This window comes from Bos taurus, chromosome 3 (genome assembly GCF_002263795.3).
Source record: "Bos taurus isolate L1 Dominette 01449 registration number 42190680 breed Hereford chromosome 3, ARS-UCD2.0, whole genome shotgun sequence".
NCBI classification, from domain to species: Eukaryota; Metazoa; Chordata; class Mammalia; order Artiodactyla; family Bovidae; genus Bos; species Bos taurus.
Window position 1 is genome coordinate 762,195 of NC_037330.1, and position 20,549 is coordinate 782,743.

The 20,549-nt window shown below is 37.8% G+C and overlaps 1 protein-coding gene across 3 annotated transcripts in view; it reads left to right on the forward strand.

Moving 5' to 3' along the window:
- MPC2 (mitochondrial pyruvate carrier 2) overlaps positions 1–20,549 on the forward strand; it is a 30,706-nt gene that overhangs the window by 9,797 nt on the left and 360 nt on the right. For all 3 annotated transcript variants that reach the window (NM_001193121.1, XM_024989716.2, XM_059884881.1), the window contains 3 exons: positions 8,541–8,581; positions 17,413–17,497; positions 18,463–18,574. In NM_001193121.1, coding sequence (NP_001180050.1) covers positions 8,541–8,581; positions 17,413–17,497; positions 18,463–18,574 — 238 coding nt within the window. The remainder of the gene's footprint in view (positions 1–8,540; positions 8,582–17,412; positions 17,498–18,462; positions 18,575–20,549) is intronic.

The window sequence follows — 20,549 nt, forward strand, 5'->3', positions numbered from 1 at the left end:
TGACTGCTGTTTTTAAGAAAATAGCCTCTATACCTAAATTAATACATGTCTACATTTATTTGACTTCTTTACTTTTAAGGTAGAAAATGACTACTTAAAAGTGGAAGGATATGGAGAAGGAAATGGCAACCTACTCCAGTATTTTTGCCTGGAGAATCCCCATGGACAGAGGAGCCTGAAAGGCTACAGTCCATGGGGTCGCAAAGACTCAGACACAACTGAGCGACTAAGCACACAGTTAATAAAAATGAATGGTATTTAGTGAAAAAAAAAAAAAAGTGGAAGGATGAAATAAAATAAGTTTTCTTTAAAAATTTTTGTTTACTTATTGTATGATCATGGGTATTGCTATTCCCCCCTCCCCCGCTTTTTTTAAACAATGAAGAAAACACTACTTGTTGTTTGCACTTACACATCTCTAATTATTTGTGTCAGTTGTCAGCATCCTCTGACATTTCAGAAAAATTAGAAATTTAGAATGTCTTATTATTACAATATATATATGCTACTGATGTTTTTAAATTCAGTGCTTAGCTGTCGTTAAACTAATTTAGGCTTTGTTTTGTAGTTTAAAAGTATTCCCTAAATAAAATACTTAAACTTCTTTTGACCTTTGTTCTAGCAACCATAATTTACTGTTTGACGTTTTTGTTTAGTTTGGTTATGTGGGAGAAAGGCAGTTGATATTTTAAAACTACCACCAGGTACAGGGCAGTTGAGTAAATCAGTTACCAGGCAAAGCTACTGAAAAGCTTGACTGTTCATTAACCCTGAAGGGTCAACCATTTCAGCTCGTAAAGAAACTAGAACCCTAGAGGAAACAGTTTTTGGGGTAACAGAAGAGGAAGCATCAGTTTTGAAACAGAAGAATGGAGTCTGTTTGGGAATCCAAAGCCAGAGACTAAGACAGTGTATTGGCTTATCCTTGAGTGATGAAGCAAGCTTCATGCAGGGATAAAAAATAAACTTGGTAATTGATACTGCATATGACCCTGAGACTTTGTATACGACAAAGGAAAATAAACCAAGTGTGATGATAGGAATCTCAGAAAGTCAAGCTAAATAAAGTAACCAGAGAGTTTGAAAAGATTGACTTATAGGATTAGCACATTATGGCATCAGACTCGTGGAAAGAATTTTCAAGAGCCAAAAAGGGGAGTCTCATGGTGTAACAGTAGAGTAACTAATGAGTCAAAGTCTAGTACAGCCCTGATGTAAAGAGAACCTGGTGTCCTGAAGTTCATCCTTGAAGATGCAGCAGTATCAAGGCAAATACTCAAATTTCCTAAAATTTGAATATCTTTGATTAGCATCTCTCCTGGATATGGTTCATCTAGTTCAATTCTGTTCAAAAATATTATTTGTCTAGGAAAGCTAAGAAACAGGTTTTAACTTCAGGACTTTATCTAATTAAAGTAATAGATGCATAAACAGTTCAGTTTAATTGTTATGTGCAGAAAACAATAGAAGAATAGACAGGCTGCTGCTTTGGGAGTTCAGAGAAGGGGCATTTAATCTACTCCTTGAGGAGATGGAAGATGAGTTTTAGAAGGATATTGGAGTTAGCCAGATGAAGACAAGGCCAACTATTGGGAGGAGACTGCATGAGCTAAGATTTAGAGCCATGAAACTAGTTGCATGTTTGCCTAGCTCGTCAGTCCACCTAGACCAAGGTTTCCTAACCTTGCACAATAGGTATTTTGGGGGCTGGATTATTGTTGGAGGGGGTTGTCCTTTGCATTGTCAATGTCTCCTGAGGAGCAAAATCACCTCTGGTTGAAAACTAGTGTCCTGGGCTAAAATTTAATTAACTTAGGCTTCCCTGGTGGCTCAGGAGTAAAGAATCTGCCTACCAATGCAGGAGATGTGGGCTCAAGCCCTGGGTTGAGAAGATTCCCTGGAGAAGGAAATAGTAGCCCATTCCAGTATTCTTGCCCAGGAAATCCCATGGACAGAGGAGCCTGGCGGCTACAGTCCATGGGGTCGCAAAGAGTCAGACACGAGTTAACGACTAAACAACAAGTTAGGATTAGGAATTTATATTTTGAAACTCGATGTCTTCATGTTTTCTATCCTTTAAACATTTCTTTCAAAATGCCAACCTAGTCTACTAAAGGTTTCCATATTTTGTTCAAATATTTAGAAGAGGGAATCATGTGCCAGAGTTCTAGAAGTGTAATAGTGCCTGTGATCAGAACAATACAAAATTTAGGACACTGGATTAAAGATTAATAACTCAGGAATTAAATATAGATTTTCACTCAGATATAAGAACATTAAAATTTAGAATTCCTTAATAGTTTCAACTCTCCCAGCAACCATTTCAGTACCATCTAGATTTGCTCTAATTTAAAATATAGAAAACTTACAGTACATAGTCAAACATAAAAATGACTAGCTGTCATATGTATGTAGGAAGATGAATAATTGTTTTGGCCCATAAGGAAAGATAGGGGCTATGCCATGATATCCTAGTGTTCGAAGAATTATTAGTTTAAAGATGGTATCCAGCTCCCTGAAGATTGAGAAAGTAAGATAAATTACAGAGGAACTTTAGGATTAAGTTTAAATGTTCTACGAGCAAGAGGGGGAGGCCCAATGCCCCTAGCCATCCCAGCTGAGCAGGAAGTAGCCAGAGAGACCTCAACACCCCTATTCCCAAAGAATTGGGCCTCCCATCTCGAGGGGGGGAATGTTAGATAGTTAGAATAGGAAAAAGGAGCCCAAAATGGTGGTGGCTAAAAGACAAAGGAAAAAGCCTGCAAAAATGGAACAAAGGAAAATCCACTGACAGGAGTGAGAACTTCAGGTGAAACAGCCAGGCCCCCTTCTTGGCCAGCCCAATTTGCATAGGGCAGGCTCAAGGCTGGAAGGAGACAAACATAAAAGGAGGAAGCCAAGAGGGATTGAGGCCTCTCCTTTTGGGTCAGCCCGCCCTCAGGCCTAGAGAGCGTACTATCCTTTGCTTGCCAATAAAACTGAGTTATAACTGGAAAAAAATATAAAAATGTTCTAGGGTTTCAATAAGTGCCGGGAGCCGGCATATTGCATATTGAGTGCATATTGCATATTGAGTGCAGCACTTTCCACAGCATCATCTTTCAGGATCTGGAACAGCTCAACTAGAATTCTATCACTGCCGGGAGCCAGCGTGAGGAGCCCCACCCATGATAAAGGTCATGAGGAAGGAGGCTCGGCATACGCAAAGGCGGGATCGAGCCTCAAGAGTCCCCCTGGAAATTCTCGAGCATCTACCCCCAAAACCAGAGTCTGCCTACTTTCTGCTTTGTGCTTTTACCTACACCTCTGACTTTATGGGGGGCTGTCCCCCACTACCTCTCTCTGAAAAAAGAGTTAGCTTACAGCTCCAGTTAATAATTCCTGGGTGTGACAGTGTTTCAACCTACAAACTCCTTTGGAAATCCTCTAGCCTGCCTGTGATTGTTCAGAGCCTCCCGACTGTGAGAGGCAGGAGATGTTCTAAACTGTCTAAACACAGATTCCTTTGAGTAGTTAAAAGATTGATTAGAAATTGTATTGGTGAAGGGTTTTTCACTTATTGGGCCAATGTTGGCTGCTAAGTCTCCATACTCCTTACCTACTGTGTCCTTGGCAGTGTATTGATTGATATAATTGGTGTATAGAAATGTAAGTAGTAGTCTCAAGTTTGTAACCTTGGACCCTTGAGTTAATTCTTTTCTTGATTGAGCCCACCTCACCTTTGCCCTATAGGAATGCAGCTTTGTCCAATGCTTTTTTGGAGGCTGGTGCCTGACTTTGGAATAATCACCTTTAGAGAAAAATAAGTTTCTTAAAATGTTAACAGGCCTCCTGGCCAGAAGATGATGTAATTCACCTGAACTTTTGCATATGATAAGTTTGAAAGCCTGGCTTTGATTAGGACCAGGAACTGCTGTCCTTGCATGACTCCACCCCTTCCCCCAGTATCCTCTATGCACAACTTAAGGTATAAAAACTACTTTGGAAAATAAAGTGCGGGCCTTGTTCACTGAAACTTGGTCTCCCTATGTCACTCTCTCTCTCAAATTCTGGCTGAGTCTCCATCTGGAGCGCGGAACCCACCATGCTTACTAATTATGCCTGGGCTTCTAAGATCCGACCGGGGAGGCCTCAGTGTCTCCTCTCCTTCGGGAGAACGGAAGGACGCCTGTGGCCTACATAAGTGGTGCAAACTTCTTGTCTTGAAGTTTTATTGGTCTCCCGCGTAAACCAAGCTACTCTGCCTCTTTTGTCCACTGAATTTCCTCACTGAGCTATCCTCATTCTATTACTCTTTATATCTTTGATAAATATTTAAATAAATAGGTCGCCTATGCCGTCTCTCCTTCGAATACCCTGGATCAGCCGGGGCTGGACCCCGGCAAATAAGCTTACTTAGAAACTCGTATGTATAAGCCAGATTTATCAATATAAGTAAATACACAGCTAATTAGATTATTGGTAAAATATTAGTAATAATACATTCAGAAAACGAAGATCACGGCATCTGGTCCCATCACTTCATGGGAAGTAGATGGGGAAAGAGTGTCCGACTTTATTTTTGGGGGCTCCAAAATCACTGCAGATGGTGATTGCAGCCATGAATTTAAAAGACAATTACTCCTGGGAAGGAAAGTTATGACCAACCTAGATAGTATATTAAAAAGCAGAGACATTACTTTGCCAGCAAAAGTCCATCTAGTCAAGGCTATGGTTTTTCCAGTGGTCATGTATGGATATGAGAGTTGTACTGAGAAGAAAGCTGAGTGCCAAAGAATTGATGCTTTTGAACTGTGGTGTTGGAGAAGACTCTTGAGAGTCCCTTGGACTGCAAGGAGATCCAACCAGTTCATCCTAAAGGAGATCAGTCCTGGTTGTTCATTGGAAGGACTGATGTTGAAGCTGAAGCTCCAATACTTTGGCCACCTGATGTGAAGAGCTGACTCATTGGAAAAGACCCTGATGTTGGGAAGGGTTGAAGGCAGGAGGAGAAGGGGACGACAGAGGATGAGATGGCTGAATGGCATCACCGACTCGATGGACATGAGTTTGGGTTGTCTCCAGGAGTTGGTGATGGACAGGGAGGCCTGGAGTGCTGCGATTCATGGGGTCGCAAAGAATTGGACACGACTGAGCGACTGAACTGAACTGAACTGAATAGTACATCTGATTTTTAAATCTCATTGTATTTTAAATCACATTGAACAATGTGAATTAGTTTGAAAGGGCTACAAAAATATACCAATGATATGTTGAATAGTGGCACAGTCCAAACTGTAACATTACAATCACTTAATATTGATAAAGGTGAGCAAAGGTTTATACTGTTTGATACTTTCTTAGAACTAATTAATAAGCAAAAGTTACACAAGGATCAGATATCATTTTTTATATTTTTCAAATTTCTCTCCTTATTGTTAACATTAACCAACTACTTTTGATAGTAATTCAGCCAAAATGCACCCCAAAAAGGAGTATTATCACTGCTTTAATTTTCACTTTTGAGTGGTGGTATTTGGCACCCCACTCCAGTACTCTTGCCTGGAAAATCCCATGGGCAGAGGAGCCTGGTAGGCTTCAGTCCATGGGGTCGCGAAGAGTCGGACATGACTGAGCGACTTCGCTTTTCATTTTCATGCATTGGAGAAGGAAGTGGCAACCCACTCCAGTGTTCTTGCTTGGAGAATCCCAGGGACGGGGGAGCCTGGTGGGCTGTCATCTCTGGGGTCCCACAGAGTCGGACACGACTGAAGCGACTTCGCAACAGCAATATAACTGAAACTAGAGTGGTTTTGATGAAAAACACTTTAAAATTGTTTCCCTTAAATGTTTTTTATACAGCTTACAGATATGATTTTACTTAACCTGCCTGTGCTTAACTTATTAAAAGCCAGCACTGTCTTGATTTGCCAATGTATCCTTATTGCCTAGGAGACTATAAAGCATGAAGTAATTACTATGAGTGAATGAATGAATGATCTCTGCAACAAATTAAAGCCACAACTGCAACTAAATCTTAACTTAAATCCCTGCATTTTCTTTTTTTTAGCTCTGTGCTTTTTCAGTTTCATTATCTGTTATTTTTAAATAATAGGTTTAATTCAATTTTATCTTTTAAATGTTATTTATGTATGTGATTGGAAACATTTCTTTATTAATGGCAGTGAATATTCACCTTGTTGTTGTTATTCAGTCGCTCAGTCGTGTCTGACTCTTTGTGACCACATGGACTGCAGCACACCAGTCTTCTCTGTCCTTCACCATCTCCTGGAACTTCTTCAAACTCATGTCCATCGAGTCGGTGATGCCATCCAGCCATCTCATCCTCTGTTGTCCCCTTCTCCTCCTGCCTTCAATCTTTCCCAGCATCAGGGTCTTTTCCAATGAGTCAGTTCTTTGCATCAGGTGCCCAAAGTATTAGAGCTTCAGCATCAGCCCTTCTAGGAATATTCAGGGTTGATTTCCTTTAGGATTGACTGATGTGATCTCCTTGCTGTCCACAGGGCTCTCAAGAGTTCTCCAGCACCACAATTTGAAAGCATCAATTCTTCAGTGTTCAGCCTTCTTTATGGTCCTACACTCACATCCATAGCTGACTACTAGAAAAACCATAGCTTTGACTGTATGGACCTTTGTGGCAAAGTAATGTCTCTGCTTTTGAATGCACTGTCTAGGTTTGTCATAGCTTTTCTACAAGAAGTGTCTTTTGATTTCATGGCTCCAGTCACTGTCTACAGTGATTTTGGAGCCCAAAAAAACAAAGTCTGTCACTGTTTCCATTGTTTCCCCATCTATTTGCCATGAAGGGATAGGACCAGATACAATGATCTTATTTTTTTGAACGTTGAAATTTAAACCAGCTTTTAGACTCTCCTCTTTCACCTTCATTAAGAAGCTCCTTAGTTCCTCTTTGCTTTCTGCCATGAGAGTAGTGGCATCTTCATATCTGAGGTTATTGATGTTTCTCTCAGCAATCTTAATTCCAGCTTGTGCTTCATCTAACCCGGCATTTTGCATGTTGTCTCTGCATATAAGTTAAATAATCAGGGTAACAATGTACAGCCTTGACGTATTCGTTTTCCAGTTTTGAACCAGTCTGTTGTTCGAAGTCCGGTTCTAACTGTTGCTTCTTGACCTGCATATAGGTTTCTCAGGAGGCAGGTGAAGTGGTCTGGTATTCTGTGCTCACCTACTAGGGGTAAAGTTGGAAAAAAAAAAAACATCTTTACCTGATAGTGCTATTGAGAAATATTACTAGAGTAGATGAAGAGAAATAAATGTGTTACATTGGGTGATTATGCCCTTTTAGATGTGATTTATTTATTTTTACAAAGTAAAGTGGAATATTAAGGTAGAAATAATAATCATGAATATAATTAGACTTTTTACATTTTTGAATTGGCTTAAAAATCTTATGTGAAATTATGTTAAGAAATAAGTGTCTTTTGTTGATCCAGTGTGTAGAGAACATATATACCGTATTAAGTGCTGTGATGTGTATTGGATTTAGCTTTTGATTTACCATGGACAAATCTGTTTTTTTACTGTCACTGTATGCCCTGAAAGGTTAAAAGAGATGTGTGATTTGGAAGAGTAAGAACTTATGTTATTGGTTATTGGTCAAAGAGCACAAGTTTGAGAGTTAGAACATTTAGTTTCTAATTACAATGCTGGGCTTACTACCCACATGACTTGAGTAGGTCATGGAACTCTTCTGAGCCTTATTGGTAAAAACGAAGGATGATCTGTGAGTTTACTTCCAGCTCTGAAACAAATTGCTTATTTGTTTCTGAAATTCACAGTGCTTCTCAAATTCCAGGTTATCTGGAAAACCAGAGTTGTTTTTCAAAATACCATCACTATTTTGAAATTCAGATATATTCAAAATATTGACAGTATTTCAAAAATACTGTCAACATTTATTGAACATTTTGCATGAGGTGGATGAGTACCAGGATAACTAAAACAAGGACTTTCCCCTTTCTTGTATGCCCTTTAAAGTTAGGTTAAATTAATTTTAGGTTAGGTTCATTAATTTTTTACTAGGAAAAATAGAATTTTGTAAGAAGTTTTACTAGAATACATGTGGTGACATCATTTATAATAATAAATATTAATAGAATTAGTAAATATATACATATATATATCTACTGAGGTTTACATCACAAAAATTCCATAATTTATCATTTCCTCAAATTGAAGATTATCCTTAAATAAAATGATAAATAAAGTTGCATGTTCAAAGCAAAATACACTGAGAATAGTTTTCAAAACTACCTCTATTATACTTTAGCTAATTTTGATAGTTCTCAAAAATACAGAGAATTGACAAGGAAATCAAACAACTTGTATGAAAAATTGATACCATGGTGACTCTCTAAATTTTAACTTAAATACAAAGCATGCAGAAAGCACAGTAATAATTATTAGAAATAGATTGATAAATCTTTGAGTTTTTGAAATTTGGTGATAGCTGTTTAAAAGACATATAGAAAATAGTTGGTTACTTGCTAAATTTTTCCTTCTTTTTTTTTTTCCAGGTCCCAGAACAGTATTTTTCTGGGCTCCAATTATGAAATGGGTAAGTCTTAGGTTTTGGCTGATGCTACTGAAAAAGATATTCTTTAAAAGAGCTTATTAATTTGAAGTAACTTTTCTGAAGGATGTACTTTAAATGTTCATGATACGGCTTGAAATAATTTCATGTAAATATTCTCAGATATATCATTTTTACTCTATAAGCATACTACCTACTTGGGGTCTTTTGAACTCCTTAGATAAGGAGCCCTTTGGGGAACTTATTATCATCAAAAAGATTATAATTGTGGGCCCTAAGAACATGAAACTTCATTCTAAAATTTTCTGACTATGTAAAACGTTAAATTGGTTTGAACTCCCCCCTCCCCCTGCCCAAAATTAACTTTTGTTATTAACTTAGTTTGAGAACTTAAGATACTAACACCAAAATAGTGGCAAGGAAAATTAGTCTCAAAAAGCAGAATTTATCCAGGATATATATATATATATATTAACATTTGGTAAATGATAGAATCTGGAACTTCTGACTCCACAGTAAATGCTTTTATCCTATGCCAGAGTTTCCATTCATAAAGTTCTCATTTAGCTGAAAAGAAGGAATTGTAATGGCTATTAATAACAAATCATTGATTTTGTGTTGGAAGGGCCAGTTTTGGCTTGATGCAGTGCTTCTCAAAATGTCATCCCCAGACCTGCAACCTTGGCATCATCCAGGAACATGTTAGAAACACAAATTTTCAGGCCCCATTGCAGATTTACTAAATTTGGAACTATGGGGGTGGAGCCCAGTAATTTGTGTTTTAATAATAGGCTCTACAGGTGATTCTGATGACTTTTAAAGTTTGAAAACTACAGGCTTTCTGCTTTTTATTGTAATAAAATGCACATAAATTTCACATCTTAACCTCTTTTTTAGAGTTGAGTATATCACTATTCAACCAATCTCCTGTACTCTTCTTTTAATTTTTTTTTTTAATTGTAGGGTAATTGTTCCTCAGTGTTGTGATCTAGTACTCTTGATCTTGCAGAACTAAAACAATGAACCCATTAAACCATAGCTCTTCATTTCCCTCTTCCCCAGCAGCTGGCAACTAGCATTCTACTTTGTCTGTGAATTTGACTACTCTGGGTATCTTCTATAAATGAAATCATACAGTATTTCAGTATCTGTCTTTTTGTGCCTGGCGTTTTTCACTTAGCGTAGTATCCTAAGGTTCATCTGTGTCAGAATTCCCTTCCTTTTAAAGTCTGAATAATATTTCATCGTATGTATGTATCACATTTTGTTTTTTCAGTTTTCTGTTGATAGACACCTGGGTGTCCATACAATATCTGTTCCAGACCCTGCTTTCTGTTCTTTTGTGTATATAACTACAAATAGAATTGTTGGATCATATGGTAATTCTGTGTTTAATCTTTTAAAGAACTGCTTTACTATATTCCACAGTGGCTGCACTGTTTTAAGTTTCCACCAGCAATCACAAGGTTTCCAGTTTCCATTCATCCCTGCCAACACTTGTTACTTTCGTTGTTGTTTTATAATACCCTTTAATACACTTCAGTGGGTGTGAAGTGGTGCGTTGTTCTCATGTGCATTTCCCTAATATTATTAGCTGTGCTAAGCATCTTTTGATATGCTTATTGACCATTTTTACATTTTCTTTGGAAAAGTATTTAACCTCTTTGCCCAAGTTTTAATAAAGGTTTTTTTTTGTTGTTGGGTTGTAGGATATATTGATTCTTTTAAATGTGTAGTTTTATTTATTTATTTTTTTTAATGTGTAGTTTTAAATTGTTAGAACAGTTCAGAAACTCAGTTGTAAATCTAAGTAGTTAAGAATGTTAGAACTGCACATATATATGGAATTTAGAAAGATGGTAACGATAACCCTGTAAGTGAGACAGCAAAAGAGATACAGATGTATAGAAAAGTCTCTTGGATTCTGTGGGAGTAAAAGAGGGGGGGGATGATTTGGGAGAATGGCATTGAAACATGTATAATATCATATAAGAAACGAATTGCCAGTCCAGGTTCGATGCAGGATACAGGAAGCTTGGGGCTGGTGCACTGGGATGACCCAGATGGATGGTATGGGGAGGGAGGTGGGAGGGGGCTTCAGGATTGGGAACACGTATACACCCGTGGCGGATTCATGTTGATGTAGGGCAAAACCAATACAATATTGTAAAGTAAAAATAAAATAAAGGCATATGGAATTGGGACAAAAATAAATAAAATAAAAATTTAAGAAAAAAGAATGTTAGAACTGGAATTAGCTATCCCTCAATTTTATGGCCTTATGCAAGTTCTATCTGTGCCCTTTTGTCTCACCTATAAAACAGGATTAGAGTAAATTAGTGATTGAGGACTATATTTACAGAGAACTAGGGAGCAGTTCTTTTTTTTAGATTTGTATATTGCAAAAAGGCTCTATCAGTTTAAAAAAGAAATTACAGAATATCAACTTTAATGATTCCGCTCATACTCTAAGCATTTAAAAGCAGTGTAGTATAAAAAAAAAAATACTATAAAAGGTATATTTCCTCTTCTCTCCCGACCAACACTTAAAATTATGTATCTACAAAGTGGAATTAATTTCTGAAATATTGTTTCTAGAAACATTATTTAAAAAGTAAGAATGATAAACTAGATAACTAATGAAGATCTACTGTGTAGCAATAGGAACTTTATTCAGTACCTTGTAATGACCTACATGGGAAAAGTATCTAAAAAGAGTGGATATATGTGTATGTATAACTGATTCACTTTGCTGTACACCTGAACTAATACAACATTGTGAGTCAACTATACTCCAGTAAAAATTTACCAAAAAAAGTTAAAAGAATGACTTACTGTATTTACAGTAAATTTGTGAGGGGTCCTCTGATCACAAATTTGCCACAATTTAGATGTTTCTTTATTTTACCAATAGCTTTGGTGGTTCTTTGATCTGATCTATCAGAGTTTTGAAACATTAACAGTATTATATACTCATAAGTGCTTTCTCCACTATCTCCTTTAAAAACATCTATTTTAAGTTCATGTTGACATTCTGCATAGTTTCCTGATGACCTCACAACCATAGAAACTCCTGTGTCTTGTTCTCACATAAGTTCTACCTTAAGAATTTTAGACTGTGCTTCTTTAGATATTTAACTATGGTTGAATCCTTCTTAACCTTGAAATCAAATAATCATAAAGGTCAAACTGGATAATTCTAAAAAATAATACTACATCAGTTCAGTTCAGTTCAGTTCAGTCGCTCAGTCGTGTCCGACTCTCTGTGACCCCATGAATTGCAGCACACCAGGCCTCCCTGTCCATCACCAACTCCCGGAGTTCACTCAGACTCACGTCGATCGAATCAGTGATGCCATTCAGCCATCTCATCCTCTGTCGTCCCCTTCTCCTCCTGCCCCCAATCCCTCCCAGCATCAGAGTCTTTTCCAATGAGTCAACTCTTCGCATGAGGTGGCCAAAGTACTGGAGTTTCAGCTTTAGCATCATTCCTTCCAAAGAAATCCCAGGGCTGATCTCCTTCAGAATGGACTGGTTGGATCTCCTTGCAGTCCAAGGGACTCTCAAGAGTCTTCTCCAACACCACAGTTCAAAAGCATCAATTCTTCGGCCCTCAGCCTTCTTCACAGTGCAACTCTCACATCCATACATGACCACAGGAAAAACCATAGCCTTGACTAGACAAACCTTTGTTGGCAAAGTAATGTCTCTGCCTTTCAATATGCTATCTAGGTTGGACATAACTTTCCTTCCAAGGAGTAAGCGTCTTTTAGCAGTCACCATCTGCAGTGATTTTGGAGCCCCCAAAAAATAAAGTCTGACACTGTTTCCACTGTTTCCCCATCTATTTCCCATGAAGTGATGGGACCAGATGTCATGATCTTCGTTTTCTGAATGTTGAGCTTTAAGCCAACTTTTTCACTCTCCACTTTCACTTTCATCAAGAGGTTTTTTAGTTCCTCTTCACTTTCTGCCATAAGGGTGGTGTCATCTGCATATCTGAGGTTATTGATATTTCTCCTGGCAATCTTGATTCCAGCTTCTGCTTCTTCCAGCCCAGCGTTTCTCATGATGTACTCTGCATAGAAGTTAAATAAGCAGGGTGACAATATACAGCCTTGACGTACTCCTTTTCCTATTTGGAACCAGTCTGTTGTTCCATGTCCAGTTCTAACTGTTGCTTCCTGACCTGCATACAGATTTCTCAAGAGGTAGATCAGGGGGTCTGGTATTCCCATCTCTTTCAGATTTTTCCACAGTTTATTGTGATCCACACAGTCAAAGGCTTTGGCATAGTCAATAAAGCAGAAATAGATGTTTTTCTGGAACTCTCTTGCTTTTTCTATGACCCAGCAGATGTTGGCAATTTGATCTCTGGTTCCTCTGCCTTTTCTAAAACCAGCTTGAACATCAGGAAGTTCACGGTTCACATATTGCTGAAGCCTGGCTTGGAGAATTTTAAGCATTACTTTACTAGCGTGTGAGATGAGTGCAATTGTGTGGTAGTTTGAGCATTCTTTAACTATTTTTACCCTAAGACTACAAACACATATTCATTTATCAATCATTTACTATAATGCCAGGGCTTTGTGTGTGGATCCACTGATTTTGAGTTCCACATCATTTATCATGGAAGAATTATAGCCACAGTGCATCCTGTATAATTTTAGTTTAGTTGTCTTTAAATCAGACCAAGTTTATAGACTTTTTCATAATAGTCTGGTAATAGAAACCTGCTAGATTTCTATGTTTCCCCCTACCAATCTTTTTGTATCTGTCTTGTTTACACCAAATTTGATAGCAAGTTTAACAACTTACCTTTATTCAATCTTTCCAAAGCAATCACTTTAGTTTCATAGAAATAGCAACCCTCTTTTTGTATATCAGCTATTTACCTAGTTCATTAAATTAGATAAATTATATTAAAAAATAAAACTGTTACTGAGTCCAAACTTGCTCTGCTCTGCTCGCTGCACAACAGGCCAGTGAATCCGAGAGATGAGGGACTGAGGCAAGGAAGACTGATTGAGGAGCTGGCTGGCCAAGAAGATGGCAGCCTAACGCCTCAAAATAACCATCTTATCGGGATCTTGATGCCAGGTTCTTTTATAGATCAGAGATGGGGAAGGTGAGGAAGCAAAGTAAAAAGAGCATTAATCTTGCCAGTCTCCTGGAATGGCAAGCCTCAGGCAGGGGATGTGTTGATTTCTTCCCTCCTGCCATCTACAGGTGCACAAGGTTCTGAACAAAGGCACTTTATAGTCAGACAGGGGGGCAGGATTCCAAGGCAGGCTGTTCTGTATAATTATAATAACAAAAGCAGCAAAAAGCAAGTCAAAGAAACAGTTCCAACATGGAGTCAGAATTGGCTTCTCTGCAACAAAACGTATAAACATGTCTGAGGAGAACTACAATGACTTGATAAAAATAAAACTGAACTGGTGAGAGCAAAAATGCATGAGTGCAATACAGAATAATTAGCCCACTACAGTCTATGGAATTCTCCAGGCCAGAATACCGGAGTGGGTAGCCTCCAGGGATCGAACCTAGGTCTCCCACACTGCAGGTGATTCTTTATCAGCTGAACCACAAGGGAAGCCCAAGAATACTGGAGTGGGTAGCCTATCCCTTCTCCAGGGGATCTTCCTGACCCAGGAATCAAACCGGGGTTTCCTGCATTGCAGGCGGATTCTTTACCAACTGAGCAATCAGGGAAGCCCTTTGGCTAACCTGGGGAAACTATTATGTGAAGGTCAATTCAGAGCTTTTTTTTCTTTCTGCTCATAGTCTTTTTGCACAGACTAGGTTATATTTAACTCTGGTGTGGTTATATTTAACTACACCATATTGTGTAGCTAATTTTTCTGTTCTTAGGAATAAGTCAAACTGTTTTAAGATTATCTATGCTGATTTTTAGTATCTAACTACTTGCTTTTCCAGCTGTAACTCCTAACATATGCTAATTCACAGTTTAGACTCTTGAGAACTTTGCTATCTCTTAAGTGTTTGGAATTGGAATATTATATAGTGGTTTTTCATTGTTTTTTACACTCCTCTAAAAGTATTATGTGAATTGTTTTTTTTTTTAACTAGAGGAGAAAATATTGCAAGAAAAGAAGGAAAAAAATGTTTTACACTATCTGATGAGTATTTACTCCACCCAGTGGAGATAACCAGGTGCCAGAAAGAATCACACACATTTGAAAACCAGTTTTTAATTGATGGAAGCAGAGAAATAACTTGAATCTGCTAGATGCTAAACTGTCTACATTGGGTTATTTAATACACTGTCTCATATTTAATATTCACCAGAAAAAATCTGAGATGTAAAGATACTGAGGTTCAAAGAACTAAAACTGTTATTAAGTGACGACGGACTCAGGATGTGAGCCCTCAAGTCTAATTTGACTTCAAAACCTAGGCTCTTAAACACTTACATGACCCCCTTTATAAGTCACTTTGGACCTTTCTATAATTGGTACTTGCTTCCTATGTTAGGGAGTAATTTACACAGTCTTTCAGTATACTCCACGCGCTCTCTGACTCTACAGTTCTATTATTTGAGTAAAGTTCATAATAAAGAAGAGGAACATCGACCTTCTAGCCCCTGAGGCTAGAAATACAGGAAAGGGTACAGAGACTATTATTCCCTTACCTCTGTTCCTCTAAAAATGTAAACTACTGTTTGTCGTTGCTAACAGTAATATTTTCCAGACACTATGCTAAATATCTCTAAATCATATTATCTCATTTAATCATATATCACTCTTGCAAGGGTAGCTATTAATACTCTCATTCTATATGTGAAGAATATAAGCCAGGTGTTATGGGGAATTCCATGGCTGTCCAGGGGCTAGAATTCAGCACTTCCACTGCAGGGTGCCCAAATTCAATCCCTTGTCAGGGAGCTAAGATCGAATAAACGGCATGGCCAAAAAAAAGAGAGAGTATTATGTAACTTGACCAGAGTCATCAAGCTAGTAAATGACAGAGATAAGTAAATTCACAATAAGATTTTCTAGATAATTTACATGAGATTAGAGTGGTATAGAAAATAAGGATTTTTAGAAATTCAGGAAAGGAAACTAAATAATATAGTATTACAAATCAACTACACTTCAACTTCAGAAGAAGACTAAAAGGTGTAACATCCAAATGCAGTGTATTCTCCTGACGTAACCACTCTAAGACAAGAAAAAAAATTTTTTAAGACATTTTGGGGCAGTTTTAACTGGGTCAAAATTTGACTGTGAACTGTATATTAGACAACAGTGTCTTGTCTATGTGAAATTTTGTGATTAGATTATAGATATTTAAGAAAATGGGAAGATAGTCTTGTTCTTAGCAAATATACACTAAAATACTAGAGAGTCAAAGGGCATGATATCTACAACGTCTTTGTAAATGGATCAGAAAATATGTACATACGTATTAAGAGAGAAGACGATTTCAAGAGAGAAAAAGAACTGTGAGAGGGCACTCAGGACTTTGTGAGAGAGAATGATTACTAACATGTCCTAGAAAAATGAAATGTATACGCTGAGCATAAACAAAATCATGGCTGCTACCTTCTTCCAAAAGACAATGCTAGAATATAGCCTCTATCATCATAAATCTGCTTGAAAAGCCACAGTGTAGTAATACATGGACCGGGTAGAATAATGGTAGAAACCAGTCCCCTTCTTCCCCTATACAAGGGCAGTGTTCCACCCTGCCAAAGTGGAACAAATAATGAGAGAAAATGTATATTAGGACCTGGAAGAAGAATGTAAGAGTGATGATTTGGAGCTATTTGAGAAGAAAACCAGATGACTATGGATGGAAATTATGAAGAAAAGTAGTGTTAGTCATGATATACCTCTATTTCCACTTCTGTATTTAACCATTTGCCACTCTTTGAGCCAGAATCACTGCTTTCTTGAACCACTGACTTTATTAAATAAAAATCATTTTAATTTGGTTTAAATTTGTGTATAAATTCCCAAGTATGCATGTGTTCTATAGGAGGAAAAAACCTTTTTTTTTTTAAGTGTTTCATGCATCTTTTAGGAATTCAATAAAACCTGAAAATGAATGTATGTATTTATTTATCGTTGGCTTTCCTGGGTCTTCGCTGCTGCACACAGGCTTCCTCTAGTTGCAGTGAGCAGTGGCTTCTCTTGCTGCCCAGCACCACCTCTAGAGCACTCAGGCTTCAGTAGTTGCAGCAGGCGGGCTCAGCAGATGCTGAACTCGGACTCTAGAACACCCCAGGCTTCAATAGTTGTGGCTCCAGGCTTAGCTGCCCTTGGCAGGTGGGCTCTTCCCAGACCAGGGATCCAGCTCATGTCCTCCGCATTGGCATGCGTGTTCCTAACCTCTGGACCCCAAGGGAAGTCCTGAAAATGAATTTCTTAAGACCATATTTTCTAATGACATGTTTAGAATTTGATTTAAAACACTTAAAGAAAAAAGGAGAAAGGGAGGAGGAAAGGTAAATATGGCAGAATCTCAATAATTGTTGACTGGGTGATGGGTATATAGGGGTTCATTGTCCTAGTATCTCTTTATTTTATGTAGGAGTGAATTTTTCATCAATAAAAATCATTCTATTATGTATTCTAATCTGTGTGGTAGAGTAGCATAACTAATATTCTTTTAGGACTCATTACTAAACTTTCTGACTGATGCTGGTGGTGGAGTATGAGTAGAATTATTCTATAAAAGACAGTATTAAAAATATGCCAGAGAAGAAATGACCATGTATACTTCGACATTAAGGAAAAATTATCTAACCAAGAAATTTAAAGTATAACAGCTTTCTGATACTTCCACTTCTAAGAAAGAGTAACATTGAAAAAAATGTTCATTTCCAGGGGCTGGTGTGTGCTGGATTGGCTGACATGGCCAGACCTGCAGAAAAACTCAGCACGGCTCAGTCTGCTGTTTTGATGGCTACAGGTAAATTAAATGAATATCTTCCATATAGGACATTCAATAATTAGTTTTACATCAATTTACTTGATTGTTTAACATTTGAAATACATACACGCACACTCACACACAAAGAAACTAATGGTATTACCTTTAAGCAGTTATTAGACTATAGCCGAAGAAGGCAGAAGAAGGGTTATAAAAATTTTTCTTTGATGTAATAACTGAGTGTTTTGTGTAACCTGAATTATACCAACTTCATTAAATCTCAGATTATAACCTTTTTTCCCTACTTTATGCTGCTGTTGTTGTTTTTCAGTTGCTAAGTTGTGTCTGACTCTTTGCGACCCCATGGACTGAAGCACACCAAGCTACCCTGTTTCACTATTCCCTGAGTTTGCTCAAACTCATGTCTATTGAGTTGGTGATGCCATCCAACCATCTCATCCTCTGTTGCCCCATTCTCCTCCTGCTCTCAATCTTTCCCAGCATTAGGATCTTTTCCAGCGAGTCAGGTCTATAACCATAGTACTGAAACTTCAGATTTAGCATCAGTCCTTCCAATGAATATTCTGGGTTGATTTCCTTTAGGATTGACTGGTTTGATCTTCTTGCTGTCCAAGGGACTCTCAAGAGTCTTCTCCAAAAAAAAAGGAGTCTTCTCCAGCACCACAATTTGAAAACATCAGTTCTTCAGCACTCAGCTTTCTTTATGGTCCAACCCTCATATCCATACATGACTACTGGAAAAACCATACCTTTGACTATTGTTGGCAAAGGGATGTCTCTACTTTTTAATATCCTTGCTAGGTTTGTCATAGCTTTTACTCCAAGGAACAAGCATCTATTAATTTCATGCCTGCAGTCACCATCTGTAGTGATTTTGGAGCCCAAGAAAATAAAATCATAGTCTATTTTACTCTAATATTAAATGTTTAGATAAGATTGCAGCAATACCTATGCTGTTTTTTAAAAATATTTTATTTCAACAGGCTTTATTTGGTCAAGATACTCACTTGTAATTATTCCAAAAAACTGGAGTCTATTTGCTGTTAATTTCTTTGTTGGGACAGCAGGAGCCTCTCAGCTCTTTCGTATTTGGAGGTAAGCTCACCATGTTTTTGTTGTCGTTTAGTCATTCAGTCGTGTCTGACTCTTTGTGACCCCATGAACTGTAGCCCACCAGGCTCTTCTGTCCATGGGATTTCCCAGGCAAGAATACTGGAGTGGGTTGCCATTTCCTTATCCAGGGAAACTTCCCCACCCAGAGATCAAACCCTCATCTCCTATATTGCAGGCAGATTCTTTACCACCAAGCCACCTGGGAAGCCCTTGAAACTGTTTATTCAGTAATTAATATTATTTGTCAGTGACTAGCTAACACTCTGGAATGAGCTTAGATGAAGACTCTGGCTTTGTTTAAACCATAGGACCTTCCTAAATTACAAAAAAATGTTATGAATAACAGCTTTCTTTGGCTAAAAAAATTGAATGATCTCAATAAAAAATTAGAAAACATTGAGCTATATAATATACCTTCTTTTCAGAAAGCATTCTATTCTGTAGTGTATGCTGCTGCTGCTGCTAAGTCACTCCAGTTGTGTCCGACTCTGTGCGACCCCATAGACGGCAGCCCACTAGGCTCCTCTGTCCCTGGGATTCTCTAGGCAGGAATACTGGAGTGGGTTGCCATTTCCTTCTCCAGTGCATGCAAGTGAAAAGTGAAAGTGAAGTCGCTCAGTCGTGCCCAACTCTTAGCAACTCCATGGACTGCAGCCTACCAGGCTCCTCCGTCCATGGGATTTTCCGGGCAAGAGTACTGGAGTGGGGTGCCATTGCCTTCTCCGTCTGTAGTGTATAGTGCATTTAATTTAATTCATCTGTACCATACCTAGCTTTACTTGCAGCTTAATTAATAATCTAGCACATAACAGATATGAATACTCACTCATTCTGTAAATGCCTGATAACCATTTTTAGGTCTTAACTTATATCAATATAAACAAAATAAAATCACTGTATTTTATTCACAGAGTACTTTTCTCATACACCATCTTATTTTAACCTGATATTAATTCATGATTGTAAAGCTATGAGAACACTAAGTGCCACATTCAGAAATGTAATTTCTAATATCAGAAAATATCAGAAATTCGGATACAATTTAACGAAAAGATGTTTAGCCTTACAATTAAAATAGCAGATTGAGAGATGTAGTTAGAAATAAAAATGTTGGACTCTCTGGAACACTCAGGAAAATATGGTTGAATATTTGAAATCAGGACCTTTTGAGAAATATGGGAGGTAAGATAGGCTTCATAGAATAGCTGCCTTTTTGTGCTTGTTCAGTTTTCCACTCTGCTTTCAGCTGAGAAGATTAGTAAATGAAGCCCAGGGTGTTGTAAAACAGAAAGACTCTGTAGCTTTGTGGTTAATTCTTCTTTGAATTAATGAGAATTGAGAATTAATGAGAACTGAAGAAATTGTCCTTAGTTTCAACAAACTTAAATGTTACACCTCCTAACCCAGTAGCCAGCCTGTGTCACAGAATTATATTGTTAGTGACTAGACAGGCCCATTGCCAACTGATTTTATTCTCAGGAAAGATGCTTTGTGAGTATAAAATTAAAAACTCTAGGTGACTATGTTTTGGTAAATTTTATACATATGTTCACATTTGTCATACTCTCATATAGTTCAAGAATGAAAATATTCTTAAATTAATACTTTCGTACAACAAACTGTAAGTCAGTTAAGACTTTTTGACAGCTTCAAGCCAGATTCGAATAAAGTCCTTAGGTTATTCTCCTTCCTGCATATTTCTACCTACAAGCCCCTGGGAAGATTGTGTTTACAACTCTATAGCCTCTTGACTAGTGAAAAAGAAGAGATGGAATATGATTCTCATTCCCTTCTTATTATAAATATTATCTAGGGTCGTCCCTGGTGGTCCAGTGGTTAAGGTTCCACATTTCCACTGCAGGGAGCATGGATTCTATCCCTGGTCAGGGAATTAAGATCCCACATGCTATGCAGTGCAACCAAAAAAAAGAAGAAAAAATTTTAGTTAAGAAATGAA